At 42.9% G+C, this 15899-nt stretch overlaps 1 protein-coding gene across 18 annotated transcripts in view; it reads left to right on the forward strand.

Moving 5' to 3' along the window:
- The first annotated feature begins 1021 nt into the window (after positions 1–1021).
- The window catches only part of NCAM1 (neural cell adhesion molecule 1), a 318547-nt gene continuing 303669 nt past the window's right edge, over positions 1022–15899 (forward strand). For all 18 annotated transcript variants that reach the window (XM_067751037.1, XM_067751044.1, XM_067751038.1 and 15 more), the window contains exon 1: positions 1022–1274. In XM_067751037.1, coding sequence (XP_067607138.1) covers positions 1223–1274 — 52 coding nt within the window. In that variant the 5' untranslated portion in view covers positions 1022–1222. The remainder of the gene's footprint in view (positions 1275–15899) is intronic.

Consider the following 15899-nt stretch of genomic DNA (forward strand, 5'->3'; position numbering starts at 1 on the left):
GGTGCTAGGCTAGTAGGCTAGTCCAGCATCTAGGACACCGTGAGCTCCTTTTTCTGCCTCACCTTTTGTTCCGTAAACACTCAAACCTTGCTCAGGTGCTGAAACATGTTTATTTTCACCTTGCTCCCCCACCCTCTTCTGTTTAAAATAACAGCTGGAAGATTCATTGAAACTCTTTGCGTTGGTACCTCAGTGATATTCTATATTAAAATCTTTAAGAATTGAGGTTGTATGCCCTTGTAAGAAAATATTATTTAATATTGTGCCTATACCATAAAACCTACATAAAAAATCTTGGTTATCTTTATAAAGAGGCCACAGATTCCAGCATTTATAAACAAGAAAACATTTTCCTGTAGTTATTTCTGAAAATCCCTTCTAAACATCTGCGTTTTCCTTCTAACTTAAGTTGCTTCTCACCTCCTTCCCCTGAGATCTGCTGCCTCTTTGTGGGAGAGCACACTTCATACCCAGTATAAAACAAACAAACAAATAAATTAACAAACAAAACCCAACAACAGCAATCCCCCTCCTTCTCCAAATTTCTAATTTCCTGCACTTAAAACAACTAAGTCCTAGGCTATCCTTATAATTCGAGGATCTTAGGATCTAAATGAAGGATTCGACAACTTTGAAACCCTACACAAACCCAAAATTTTACTTTTATTATTTACTAGTTATTAAAGTATCCTACCTTCCTGATTAAGGAAGGTTGGATGGCAGCAAGGACCGCGGAGGCACAGGCGAGAAGTGTGAAAAGAAGAAATCCCAGTTCTGCCTGGAAGACTGCCTGTGAAAGAGCCCGACTCCTCCGGCAGTTCCACGCCGGGTTTTGCAGGCGGCCGCAGCTGCCTCCCCTGTCTCTCTTACCTCCTTGATGTTCGGCACTATTTGTGGCCGGCGTGGTGGAAGGACACAGTGAGGTTCTCACCCCCGCCCCCCGCTCCCATCCCCAGTTCCATCAAAGCGAACCCGGGCCAGCGCAAGGATCTCCGAGTTGCGAATGTGCTGAGGCTGGGACTGTCACTCATTCTCCGATCAGCGCGTGAACGCAGCTCGGCAGCGGCTGGCAGGAAACAATTCTGCAAAAATAATAATACTCAGCCTGGCAATTGTCTGCCCCTAGGTCTGTTGCTCTGCCGCCGTCCACACTCGCTGCAAGGGAGGGGGGGGGCAGAGAATTTACCGCGGCAAGAACATCCCTCCCGGCCAGCACATTACAATGCTGCAAACTAAGGATTTCATCTGGACTTTGTTTTTCCTGGGAACTGCAGGTACATTTTCAAAATTAATATTCGCAATTTGATTTGCTAATTGCACCCTCCCCCAACTCCTCCCCCCGAGGAACGCTGTTATTTGGGGTGGTTTTACATGGAATGCTAAGAGTGGTCATTTTCGTTGAGCTGAGGAAGGAGCGCGTCGCCCTTGCTGCCCACCCGAACCCTCCCGGGCTGCCTGGACTGGGGCAGCCTCCCCGCGTAGAGAGCGCCAGGCGCCCCTCCAGCTCGCCCGCCCTTCCCACTTTGTGTGCCCGCTGCGCTGGGAGCGGAGCAGCCCGCTCCCGGGACGCTGCGGCCGCGCCGGCGATGGGCAGCGCTCCATCCCCGAAGGCGGGTGGCGGGCGGCGGAGCGGGGGAGGCCGCGGTTCGGTGGTGCAGCCGCACAGGCTCGGGTTCTGTGGGGAAGGGGCTTGTCAGCCCCGGTTCCGCGAAGACTGAACAATAAGGCCGGGGCAGCCGCCCCCGATCGTTATTTCCCTGGGTCTAATAAAGTGGGGCTCGCCGCCTTTGCGCCTTTAGCCCCCGCCCCGGCCGAATAACGGTTTGAAAAATGGGGCGAAATGGGCAGAATTTCAGGGCTGTGTGGCCGTTGTTGCACCCCCGTCGGTATGACGTTAGTTTTTCATTTGCCAAATATCTGGTTAGTTGCAAAGCCTGCTCTCGGCCCGGAGCAAGAGGGATGGGAGGATCGAGCGCCGCGTTTTGACAGGAGGAAGTGCGGAGGGGCGGAGGGCGAGGAGGGCGTGATCGGGGCTGCCTGGTGTGTGTGTGCGCGCGTGTGTGCGCGTGTGTGCCTTCACACGCACCGCGAGCCCCATGTTGCGTGGTGCGAGAGAAGAATGGCAGGTAGCCGCCCGAAACACCTCGCCCCAGTCTCCTTTCTTTGGGCGAGGTTCCCGACCCTGGCAAAGTGCGAACAATAGGAGCTGGGAGGAAGACAGTAGTGATGCTGCCGCGGGTGGCGGAGGCTGCGCCGCCGCCCATAAAACCTTGGCGGCAGGGAGGGAGGTTTATTTCATTTGGGGTATTTCCATCCCGGCCTCCCTGGAAGATTCTTCAGTGCGTGCCCACCCTTCCCTCCAGCTGCTCACCCCACCCCACCCCGCCCCACCCCAGGATTTGCGTTTTGGAGCTGATGGACGGGGAGGGGGAAGAAAAGGAACAGGAACCGGAGAGAGCTGGGTGGGGTGGGCATTCTCGGTGGGGGGCGTGTGCTGGGAAGCGCCCGAGGAAAGCCGGGCGGAGGGGTCTCTGTGTTGTGGCCGCCGCTGCCAGCTGCCGCTAGAGCTGCCCTAGACGGCCGAACCTGGGTGGGGGAGCGCGCGGGGCGGGCCGGGGAGCACCCAACGCGACCCCTCCCCAGGCGGCACGAGAGCCGCGCTCCGCCGCCACCTCCAGCTAACTCGGGTCCCTCCCATGGCGACCAATCAGAGAGAGGCTGGCTGGGCGGGAAGCCGCGAGAGGCTTTTATTTCGGCGCGGGTGGCGGCCGGGAGCTGCCAGGACAGTCTCCCGGTGCTCCAGCGTAACGGTCTCTCTCGCCCCACGCCGGGAGGAACCCCGCCCTGCGGCGGGGTCCCCAGCCTGCCCAGTTTCCGAGGAGATAAAATGGAGTCGAGGTGGTTACCGGGAGGTCTCCTGGTCTGGCCCGCCCGTGCTTCCCCACTCGTGCCTCCTTCACGCCGACTTGGAGCATCCCTCCCGCCCCTCTGGCACACACACGCCCGCGGAACCGTCCAGACCGGAGCGTGCTGCCTGGGAGGGCGCAGAGGCTGGGCGCACCGACACGCGTGCGCTGACCAGTGGGCAGGGGGCGAAGCTCTGGGCGGGCCGGGGGCGGGGCCTTGGCAGGGGTGGTGAGGAACCCCGTGAGGGGGAGGGGGAGGGGGAGGGGGAGGGGGGGTCGGCCAACCCCAGCTGGGTTCTCGCTCTGTACCGGCCATCCCCAGGTCAGCATCCCGCCCCCCGCCCGGGCATGCCCTTTCCCATCGTGTCCGTGGGATTCCCGGGCGCGATTTCCCCGCACTGCACGCGGGGGTGTGTGTCTGGGATGTCCTCTCTTCTAGATGGGGGCGTAACGGTAGAGACCTGATCTTTGGTAGGCCTTTAGGGGGGATCGACCAGACGTCCTTTCCAGCGTCGTGATGTGTGTAACTCTTGGTGTTGGGATCCCCAGGGAATTCCAGGTTGGATATTCAAGGCTGCCCAGGCAAGGGTGGCATTCTGACCCGTGTTCTCTGGAAGGAAAGCGTCCTCGTTCCTGGCCCTAGTAACGTGAGGATGGGAAGAAGGCAGAACGGGAAACACATACAAGGTTGCTTAACAAAAGAAAGAAGTTGAGTGGTTTTCCAAAGAGAAATAATTTTCCATTAAAGTATTGTTTTTACCATAGCTTAAAAAAAATGTAGAGTTCAAGTCAAAGGATCAGGACGAAAATAAAAACGAAAACACACACACATACGTTTTGTTGTTGTTGTTGTTGTTGTTTGGCCTGCAGTGTTCTGTTGTCTCCAGGGACAATGGTTGCTCAGTCTCTGCTCCACTGGGCTCACATGAAAATTTAGATGTAAGGTGTGCTCACCTTAATATACCAAAGGAATCAGGTCTGCTGCCCCTTTGTCATTTTGGTGTCTTCTGCTCCTTAGGAATAAAGAGAAACGTTGTGGAATTACACAGCAAATTTGAGTTTATTCTAACTGCAGTTTTAGATGTTTTGTGGAAAAATCGTTTGATTGAGTGATCTGGAATGGTTGTTAAGTCATACGTTTATTTGATAATTTTATAATCCTCTCTGCCAGTTTAACTTGGAAGAGTCAAGGAGTGATCAGGACTGCTTTTCTAACAAGTAGCACCAGATTAAGAACAAAGAACACATTTGCTACCCAAAAGCTAGCTTGCACTGTATTTATAGTATATATAATATCATTTACTAAACGAATTAAGGTATGTTTCAGCGGAGTTCGCTATGAATACAGTTATGGTGAGCTATATTTTTTCACTGGTTTTCATTTTAATATCAGTAATGTATCTTTCTGAACAAAATTTAACGGAATGTAATAAAGCCATATTTAAGAATGTGGGAAACCTTTTACAACTCTGTCCAAAAACCGAAAAGTTAATTTTCTTTCAACAACTATTAGCATATTTTAAAATATTGAAAATAACCTAAACTTTATTTAAAATTCAACAGAATTAAACGAAAAGAGAATAAAATCCAGACATTGTGGATGCTTGGCCTGTCACATGTTTAATAGCTCTTGAGTTGCTATTCCCACTACAAAGATTCTAAAGATCTGCCAACTGGGGCTAAGTTTTCATTAGTCTAACACTTAACATTGTTTTTTAGAGTCAGTTTTCAAGAAGCTCCCCCTGTCTTCCCCCAACACACTGAACTTGATGATTTCTTTCCAGATACATTTACCCAGGGTCTGTTTTTTAAAAAATAATATTAAAATAGCAGAAAACAGCAGGACACATGCATGTTTAATAAAGGAGGTTCATCCAAGTCTCTATGCTGATTGATTAAACTAAGGGTTTGTTGATTTAAGTGGTTACTGTTTCTCGAGCTTGATAGTTCAAGAATTAAGGCACTAATTGTTTGCCAAAAAAAAATTATGGTGTGGGTGTGCTGTTTGCAAGGACTGTAGGTGCTTAGTCAAGGCAGCAGGAAGAGAGAAAAATTAGTCACTGGAACCTCGAATTCTGAGTTTTGCATAAGTGCTTTACTTTGGAATACATTTATCATTAATTGATTTCCTCAAATAGGTAATATGTCATTTAATGTAAGTAATCTATATTTTTTTCTTAATAGGGAACAACATCTTAATTGCCTTTCAAAATAGCACCATTTCGTCATTCAAATACTAATCTTTAGACATGACAGACGTTTTTATTTGCTGCAGAACTCAGTTTTGTAAATTACAGACAGCATCTTGTAAACTTTACACTGCTTGAAATACAGGCTTTGGAATTTCTGATCCAAGCACTGAATTTTTAAGGCGACAAAGCCTCTATTTAATATTAGTTTGATGAATTCCCCACGTTTATGGTCTTCAGAGTTACAGAACTGGGGCTGCTTTCCAGACTGAAAGGGACTTCAGTGCTGCTGGCAGACCTCCAAAGATATTTTACAGACAGTTCTTCCTGTCTTGGTGGAAAATAAGTGATCGACTACCTGTTGCTAAAGAACGGTTTGAACTTTCCCTGCTGATCTCGGGTTTGTGGTGCTGGAGAGCAGAACCAATCGACAGGGAGGGGAGAGAAGGGACTGGCACCTGCCCCCGTCAGTCCTCTGGGAACCGTCACCCTGGGAGGAGACAAAGGCATTTTAAAAAGGCTCTCCTGCACTATTTAAGTATTGAGCTTCCGAGTACACACATGTCTTATGCTGTCAATATAAATATTTTAATGTAAATTCCATAACTGATGATTCTTCGGTTTAGTCACCTAACGGATATATAGGCTAAGAAACTTTGGGAACATTAAAAGAAGTGACAGGAAATTATACGCAGCATTTTTCCAGTCTTAAAAATGAGTTACAAATTAAACGAAATTGAAAACATGACTCAACAGGCCATGTAATGATAATAGCTCTTTGAGCTTTGAATCAAGAAGACTAAAGGTTAAGATTCCTTTAGTCAAAAAAGAAGAAATAATACGATTCAGAGGAGAATTTTATACATCTCTTCAAATGGTGAGTCTCTGAGCAATATTGTCAGAGACAGCTTCTTAGGAAGAGCGAATGCCCAAGGACCTCTCCGAGTCCTAGTGAATAGGTCTCTGTGAGATCCCAAGTTTTTCATATGAAAAAAACATGTAGTGAAACTATTATCCAGGTAGATGTACTTACTGCTGTAGAGCAGTGCAATGCCGAAGTCAATCTGAAGGTCAGAGGCACGTCACCTCTAGCCCTTTTTGTTATTACCTCTTGGTGCCAAACTTTAAGACCATTTGCTGATGTAGAGGGACGTAAATTATTTGGCGTTGCCAGTGGTGCCATTACACTCTTTTATTTCACGGTGTTGAAATGCTGTCTCTTGGCTGAAGATCCTCATTAGGGGCCTTGCCTTTTGATGTTGGCCTGGGTGCCAAATGGCGGCTTTTCGGGCACTTTCATTGTATCACACTGTTCGGCCACGTCTGCATGCAGCCACTGAGTTCACTGTTTTCAGTTAGGTAGACACACTTTTCCCTTCCTGCGGGATTAATTTAGCTTCCAGGCAATCACTCAAAGAGAACTATACTAGAAGGACAAGACATTTGGTCTATGTTGTGTATGTGTGTTTTTGATTTAAAAAAAGATTTTAATAAACCTGTTAGGCATTCGTTTTCTCTCAGATATATGTAAATATGCTTGCCTTTCAATTCAAAGATTGCCTCACTGGTATGACTTGAAAGGCCTCCGTACAACTTGTATTCCACTGGATACTCTCCCTGAGTAGTTTTGATTTGGAGCTGCAAACCCTGGCAACATCTGGCCCTGTTTTCCATCCTGTATCATTCCTGAGAGATCTGATTACCTCACCATTTAGGAATATTCATAGTGGTATCACACTGTTGGAGATTGGGTTACAATAGGTATTCTCTTAAATACTTCATCAAATATGTTGAGTGCCAGCTTTTTATCATCAGCTCTGTGGGGAATTACAAAGCACCGTGATGACCTAATTTCTGCTGTCAAGGAACCCTCTGAGTAAGAGAGCCTAGAGATTAAGTGTGGCCAGCGGCCTAGGGCCCTAGGGTGAAATCCCAGGCACACAGACCCTTTATTAGCTCTTTGATCCTGGGCAAGTCAGTTCCCTTCTCTAAGTTTGTTTCCTCTTCTGTGAAATGGGAAAATTCGTAACACCTACTTGGTAGAGATCTTGTGAATATTTTCGAATGCACATGAGCTGTGCTTATTAAGGAGAAAAAGGGATGTATATGGGTCTAGAAAAAATAATTATTCAGACATAATGGTCTTGTTTTAGACAGACTTTAAGAAGAATGTAATAGGAACTCTACTTCAAAGATGAGAACTAGATTTTTTTTTAATCTGTTTTTAAATATGCCTGCGTGTCTTGTTGGTTTATGAATACTTCAGAGAGAAAAGGGTCTCCTTATGAGGTTGAAAGCCGTTAGCACAGGGATGCATCTGGGTCTCATGGGGGCCAAAAGGTCTACAATTTTGAATGCCCTTTTTAAGGAAAATTCAGTACTCTCTTGCTTTCGACCGTTAGAACAGGTCATCAGGTCCCCATCCCCCCCAGAGCCTTGGAAGGACCCTGTGTAACGGAGGAGCCCATGCAAACTTCTGACCTGCCATAGCAACTGTGTTGGTCTCCTTGGGCCCACTCGCTTGAGAATACAAGCTAATTGTTCCAATGTGTTAAACACGTACCTTGTAAATGTTGTGCGCTGCTTTGAACATTAGAACCATGTATCAAAATCAAAGTTATTTTTGAAAAGAAAAAGCTATTTGACCTTTATTTTATAGAATATCTTAGGTGAGATCTGAGGTGATTTAATATGTCTCACTGCTGATATTTTTTGTAAATTACAAACTGGAATAAAATAAGGTAATTGATATTATTATTCAAATGAGTTAAACATAAGTGCCCTATTGGTGAGGCAGGAAGAGGTTTGCCAGCTAAAGGCATATGATACTGGAGAAGAGACTGAAGGTTTAGCTATCAAAGAGGGAATAAACTGAATATATAATCCCAGTAAGTGTGTCTTAATCATCACTGTACAATTCACAGAGTGTTTGATATGCATTATATCTTTTAATCTTCATATCTTTTATTCGGTAAATATTTATCAAGCACTTATTGGGTGTTGGGTGCTAGGAATACAGTGGTAGACTAAACATAACATCATCCCTGTTACCTAAACGTACATCATCCCTATGTAGAGCTTCTAGTCTAATAGTGTGGAGGAATATAGACATTAGCAAAGTAATTCACACACATCTTTATAATTATATATTCTGATTAAAAACTAAGGAAAGGAGAAGGGTGCTATGAGAGATTATCGGGGGGGAAATCTTTCTTTGGGTAGTTGAGTGAGTGAGCAGGTAACGTTTAAAGAACTCTCTGTGAAGTAGGAAGGACAGATGCTCTTCTCGTTTTAAGGCATGGTTGATTGACTACTTAACAAACATTGAATCACGACAAATATTCCTGACTTCCTTAATTCAGTGAACCTTCCTGAAACCTTGTGATGGTCAAATAGTTTCAGGAATTGTGCTCAGTTTTGGGTTATGAAGTCAAGTAAGATATGCCTCTGCTTCTAGAGCTTACCATCTAGTGTTGGGGAGAGACATACTCTACTTACAAATAGAGACATGGATTAAATGCCATTGGAGCACAAGGAAGGAAGCAATTAACTCTGCTTGGGGCTCCCTTGAGCTGGGCGTGGGGCACCAGTTTGCCTTCACTGGATGGAACAGGAAGAAGAGGTGATTCAGCAGAACCAACACACGGAGATATGAATATATACAGTCACATTTGGGGAACAGTGTTGGGTACCTGGGGAGAAGTGGCCAGACTTGAGGAGAAAAACCAGTTCTCTAAGGGCAGATTGTGTTAGGTCTTGAAATAGAAACTGAGTCTAAGAAGGGGTAAGTGATTTACACAGGTGAAGCTGGGACTATAACAACATTCGTTGGCTGAATTTCATCCTTTTTTAAAGTTAGGATAATTTGAATACATATAGCCTTGGAATACGAGCCAAGCAAATGTGAATTTGCTTGGCTTCTGGGCTGACCGATCTGATGGAAGTGAGGGGGGCAGTGGTAGGTGGAGGGCAGTATCAAGAGCTTTGGAGTCTGACAGGTCTAGGTTGAGGTCACTGTCACTGACATTCTGCAAGGTGCTGCCCTTTTGAGCCCGCTTCCCCTGTGTAAAATGGAGAAAATGACACCTCCCTTACGGATTTTGGTGAGCTTAAATAAAATCACATATGTAAAACAGGTAATATGCTGTAGGTACTCAATATACCTATACCTTCTTTTAAAAGGTTCATCCTGCATGGAGGTTTTATTTGAAACCTTTATTAAACAGGTGTGCTGTGAATGTGATGTGCAGAGTTCTGTGCTGGAGGCTGAGGGGAAAAACAAAATACATTTAAGCAAGTTATACCAGGCCTGCAGAGGCTTTCAGATGGCTGGGGAGAAACCACTTACTTTGTTCAAACACTTAATCCTGAAAGGTACTATGTGAATAAGTGCCTAGAAGGAAGGAGACGGGTAATAATTGTGAGAATTGTTCGGAAAGGCAAAAATTGTCTTGGTTGGTTTAAATGTTTGGAAAAAGATGTGGCAGAGCTAGTACTTGATCTGAAGCTCCGGGGACATAAGGATAAATAAGAGGAGGAAGGACCCAGCTCTCTGTAGCAGGAGAAGCATCTAGCTAGACAATTATTGGTATTGAAGAGCAGCGAAAGCAGATTGGATATTGGGACAAATCTTATTAAAATTTTAAATGCTGCGCAAAGGAGAGGGTGCTGCTGGAGATGTAAGAGAAATCATTTAAAAAAATATTTAAGAGTATAGTCAACTACAGCAATTGAACGTCTGCTGTGCTAGGCTGTGTGTTTGTTGCCAGCTAGGAATCAGCAGAGAATTAAGTAGGAGCAAATCAATAGAGATCGTTGCAGTCCTTAAGGGGAGTTTTGGTTTTATGCGGCAGCCACTATAGTGGCTGGACAAAATCATGAGTTGGTAAAAGGATTTTTGCTGCATTATGAAAAATCAGCTAGATGATGGAGGACCCAGAGGCTAGGAGATAGGAGAGCCAGTTGAAGCCGCTTTGAAGGCCAGTGAAGTCTAATGAAAGTCTTTTGCTTGATGGGGTAGGAAGATGTGTATGTGGGGAAATGAACTGTTGGGCTTAGATTAAAAAGATTTGGGTTCAAGATTTCTCTCTGCCACCAACTGCCTAGAGAATTTGTGTGAGTCACTTAATATCTTCGAACTGTAATTTCCTCATTTGAGTAGGAGAAGCAAATAAAATAATGTATGTGAATGCACTGCAAACCAAAACACTTCACAACTCTACCTTTTATTAATAGACGCGTAGCTGAAAAGTCTTATAAAAATTAAATTCTATATATCAGAGGGGCTTGTTAAAGAAATCCAACTGCGATATATTTTAAAGAACAGATACACTTGTAATGGCTTTGGATAAGGATAAAAAGGACACACACAGCTGACATGTTGGAGATGACAAATCAACCAGAAGAGGTAGATGTTAGGTCCAAAATGGTAGCTGACTGAGAGAGAGAAATAATTTTAAGCTACAAACCCAAGGTAATGAAATAATCATGGTACTGTCAGTATGACGGGGAATTGAGAAGAGGGGTTACCTTGGATGAAAGATGGATAACCTCAGTTTTATACGCATTAGGTTTTAGAAAAAATTTGGGCATCCTAGTGTCTTAACTTGTATGCAGGTTGTGGGTGGTGAAATCTATTCAGTTGGCTTCCACTAGCATTAAAAAGAAGGAAGGAATAAAAGGAAGAAAGAAGGAATGGAATAGAATAGAAAAGAGAGTATGTCTTATGTAGTGAGGGTAGGTATTGTTTTGTTAAACTTTTGTTGACCCGGTTGTGATGGAAAACATATATCATGTTATGACTCAGGTCAAAAAAGTTAGAAAGCTAATCCTCATAGATGGAGGAATATAGGACTAGAGAAAAGGTAAAACTATCTGTAGTGCAGAGAAGGGACAGGATAGAGATTTAATGGGTTTTGGGGGAGAACGAGAAGAGAAGTAGTGACAGTGAAAATACTTACTGAGCATCTCCGAAATCTGTTAGCTGCAGATGTAAAACAAAACCCCCAAACTCTCAAGTACAATTCCTTGATAGCAAGAGAGCTTACTGTCTAGTAGAGAAAGAAAAGACAACTGGGAATACCAGGTGGCATTTAAAGCCAGAAATGTGGCTAAGATTGTCGAGGCAGGATAAAGATTACCTGTGCACCAGGAGAGATTGGAACTCTTCTCAGTGTAAGTGAGCTCTGAAGGAGGTTGTAAAGGAAGGATTTAGCGTGGATGAGGTACATTACTTGGGTGTTTGCAAGGAAGCCCAGCTAAGGAGACCAAGAAGACTGAGAGTCGTAGTAGTCTATATTTTTATCCTCTTTTGGTGGAGAGAAAAACACCATGAATTAGAACACGTACATTGTGGAGTCTTTATCACACCTGAAGTATTTATGTTGTTGTGTTTATGTAGCATCTAGAATGATATCTTGTCCATAATTTAGAAAGTGATATTGAACAAAAAAAGGTAACCAGAGCCTCGTGGTATGAATGCCTAGGTAAGAGAAGGATGATAATGTTAAGTGGAAGAGTTGGAAACAAATAGTATTTATAAGCATGATCCCAATTTTGTTTTAAAAAATCTCTTTCACTTCTTAAGACTGGAAGAAGATTAATTTTTATACTATCTGAGCTTTCTCTAATGAGCTTTATGTTCAGATTGCAAAACAAATAGTGCAATAAAAAAGAGGTGGGTAAGAGTATAAGGAGGATGAGACTCAAGCAGCATCTTTGGATTTGGAGGAGAGTGGTGATCTTAGAATAATTTCAGCTGGATGGTGAAATTCAAGTTCTTAGAATCAAAGACTGAGTAAGAGCTGATATCCCGGGCACTTGACCAAAATGAAGGGGAGAAGAGGTGTTCGTTGGGAAGGCTTTAAGCTGAGGGCCATCTGGGCACATGTACCTGCACACTGAGGGAGAGAGCCAGAAGAGGTTGGCGAGGCAATGCACCTACCTTTTAAAAAATTTCAAAACATTTTTATTATTGCCAAAGAAATCCCATGCCCATTAGTCATTACTTTTCATGCAAAATCTTTTGAAGTCTGTTCTGCCTGTCACATATTGGATGCGTTGCTTTGATCAGATCAGCAAAGGAGTGGAAATGGTTGAGATTGACCACTTTTCTAATGTTCTTTTATTCATATTTCATCTGCAAGTGTCCATTCTGTCCACATGAGAGACTGCCCATCACCACTTAAGCTGCAGTTGCTGTATGATGTTTAGATTTAGGGCACAAATGGAAACCTTAAAGATCTGCTATCCTGAGCATGAGAAGATCTAAATTCAATACAAACACTTTGATTTAAGTTATAGTTATAAATTATCTTCCTTTTTTTTAGATTGGGGTATAGTTGCTTTACAATGTTGTGTTAGTTTCTCCTGTACAATGAAGTGAATCAGCTATATGTATAAATATATATCCCCTCCCTCTTGGACCTTCCTCCCCACCCCCCTCAATATCTTCCTTTCTTAATTTAGCATCTCTTTTTGGTGTTTTAGCGGCAGTGCATATTTTAGGGCGCTCTCTGTAGGTCTTTTATATCAAACTTGATTTTGAAAGGTGGCTCTCCTGCTGTCCATGGCCTTGATCCAGTAATTTAATCTCTCCAACACTCAGTTTATTTATGTGTGAGACAGGGATAATAATACCCACCTAAAAGGGCTGTTGTGAGGACAAAATGAGGTAATTTATACAACTGTCTGGCACATAGTAAACTCAGTCATTTTTCCCCCATTTCCCTTCTTTCTGCTAAAGTTCACAGTGAAGGGGTGTACAGTTAGTGCTGGACTTAGATATTGATTATAATTAGAATCACAAATTTTCCATTTATTTTTCATCCTCTGAGAGTTCAGCATTGAACTCACCGTGAGTTGCAACTGAGTTGGAAACGCTGTGGCTCATTGCTTAGCTGCTTTACCTTCCATGAAAGCAAAGTCATCTTGATTTTGAGAAAAGTGGAAGTTTAAAACACAGATTGGTTTATATAGATTCTATTTGCATAGAGTTAATGTTAAATCTGTCAATGGTGGAGCCATAATATTTGAAGTAATGGTTGCTGATAAAGAACCTACTGGTGATACTTGATTAATATGGAAATCATTTGTCTGGTAACCTTTATTTTTTGGAACATGAAGAATGAAGAATTAAGGGAAAGAGTGAAGAAGTGAAGGAATTCAGCCTCTGGATAGCCAAAATACACATCCCCAAAGCCCATGCACTGAATTGTACACACTTGACTCATAGGGAAGCCCTAAAAGCCCTTAAACCTTTATTCACAAAGAGCCCATATATTCTTAATTAATTTCCTAGATTCTACCACATTTATAAAGATTCCTAGATTCAGATTAGAATCAAATGAAACATGACCACTAGGTACAGGTACACTGATGTTAAGAAGATGTAGTAACTTTGAATGGACGGAAAAATTATGAATCAGACTCAAGAACACAAAAAAGCATGTCAGTCTTAGCCATTTAGTATTTGGCTTAAAAGGAAGCCCTATACAACACAAATGCCAAGGGCATGTCTCTAACACAGTGTAGTATAAATAATGCCTATTTATGACTAAACCTCATTTTCAAGCAGCAGGCAACAATTATATGGACACAGTTCTCGAGCATGTGTCTTTAGTGTTCAGCTCTGTACTAGGTGCTAAAGGAGTTAAGACTGTTTTTCCATATAGTTGGAAAAATAAATCAAACAAACGTAGGTACCATTATCTTCACCAATGGCAAGTTGGAATGAAAGAGGCAATGTAGTTAGTGTTACTCATCTGGAAAATCTACTCATGACACATTCTAATCCCCAAGGATTTAGGACAAAGGAGATTTCATATTTCATTCTTATAAAGTGACTTCGTTATACTGTTTGGCTTCTCAGCTTGGCTTGAAGCCCATAGCTATTTATTTACCATTAAGATAAGGTGGGTCAGCTAGTTTGTTTCTTCTCTGCTAAGTTATACTAAATATATCTTGAGATTAAAGATCCTAACTAGTCAAGCAATTGGACTTAATTGGTTGTCATGCCTCCCTTCTCTCTTGAGTTTTTTACTTTTAGCAGAATGAAATGTCCATGTTTAAAAAGTCAGTTTTGGGCTTCCCTGGTAGCGCAGTGGTTAAGAGTCCGCCTGCCGATGCAGGGGACACGGGTTCGTACCCTGGTCCGGGAAGATCCCACATGCCACGGAGCGGCTGGGCCCGTGAGCCATGGCCGCTGAGCCTGCGCGTCCGGAGCCTGTGCTCCTCAACGGGAGAGGCCACAACAGTGAGAGGCCCGCGTACCACAAAAACAAAAAACAAATGACAAAAAAAAAACAGTCAGTTTTATAAGACTTGTAACAAAAAACATTAGTCCCCTTCCCCAACCCTTTCTACTCCTTCTTACCCCTCCAACCATTGATTTTGACTCCCCTAAAGTAACCACTTTCTACTCCTTTAGCTGTTTCCACGTTTTTTATCTCCATATTTATACTTTCTTAATTTTCAGTCTCAGGTATTATTTATTGACTTTTTCCTGTACGCACTGCCCACCACCTCCTACTTCCTTTACCTTGGCCTCCCAATATAGCATTTTTTCTATTTTTGGTTAAACCAATCTTTAATGTTTACATTATTATGACCAAGTAAATATTTTTCACAGCTGAGCCTTGATGTATGCTATGATTTTATTCCTTCTACAGTTTTCTGGATTTTTTTGGAGTTTATTATGGCCTCAGTTTTCTTTAGCTTAGTTTTCTACATACCCATCATTAATTCATGGTCAGGTTCTCAAACTGAAGTATATATCCCCTCTCAATATGTTAAAACATGGTTATCTTTTTTCTTCCTCTCAGACATGTATCCTAGACCTAACCCTTTTTTTTCAGTCTAGACTATAAGTTTTCTAGGCTGGTGGCAGTTAATTTATATTTGCCTGATATATAATTCTCTACATTGGAAATTGTTTTCCCTGAGAGTTTTGGAGGTGTTGCTCCAGGTTTTCTAGCTTTCTGTGTTGCATTTGTGAAAGCCAGTGCATTCTAATTCCTGATAATTTGTATGAAACTTGTTTATTTCTCCTGTAGAAGACTTTAGGATCTTTTCTTTATAGTGTTCTGAAATTTCACTATGATGTGCCTTGATGTAGGTCTGTTTTCATTTATTGGGATAGATTCTCAGTGGGCCATTTTAGCCTGGAAATTCATGTCATTCAGTGCAGAGAAATGGTCCTACCTCATTTATTTGCTATTTTCATATCTTTTTAATTTCTTTTTCTGGAACTCTTATTCAGAAATTGGATTGATTATCTGACTTTTCTTATCTTCTATCTCTTATTATTCATTTCTTTGTCTCACCAGGCCCCATCCCTTATTTTCTGGGAGGTTTTCTCAGTTTTTTGCCAATATTTCTATTGAATTTTATATTCAGCTGACATATATACCATATAAAACACATAACTATATAAGCATATAGTAAAAATTTCTAAGAGCTTTTATGCGGTCTTGATGTTTCTTTGGTAGCACCCTCGTCTTGTTTCTTGATGCAATAATCTTTATATTGCTGAGTATTTTAGAAAATTTTTCTGCTTCCTGTATTGTCTCTTTTTCCTTTGAATTCCTCTTTATTGTTGGGTTTAGTATCTCTGCTGTGTTTCATATCGTCTCATTTCATTTCTGAAATTCTAATGGTCCCTGGCTGTCTATTGGTAATTAAGGGTGAGACACTGAAAAGCTGTGGGGAAGCTCCATGTGGGTGGGCTTCACCGCAGAGTGATTCTGCAGAGATCTGGTCCCTTGGGTGGGGGACGTCTGCATCCACTCATTAGTACCTGTGTTTT

Source organism: Pseudorca crassidens, chromosome 9 (genome assembly GCF_039906515.1).
Source record: "Pseudorca crassidens isolate mPseCra1 chromosome 9, mPseCra1.hap1, whole genome shotgun sequence".
In the NCBI taxonomy this organism is placed as follows: domain Eukaryota; kingdom Metazoa; phylum Chordata; class Mammalia; order Artiodactyla; family Delphinidae; genus Pseudorca; species Pseudorca crassidens.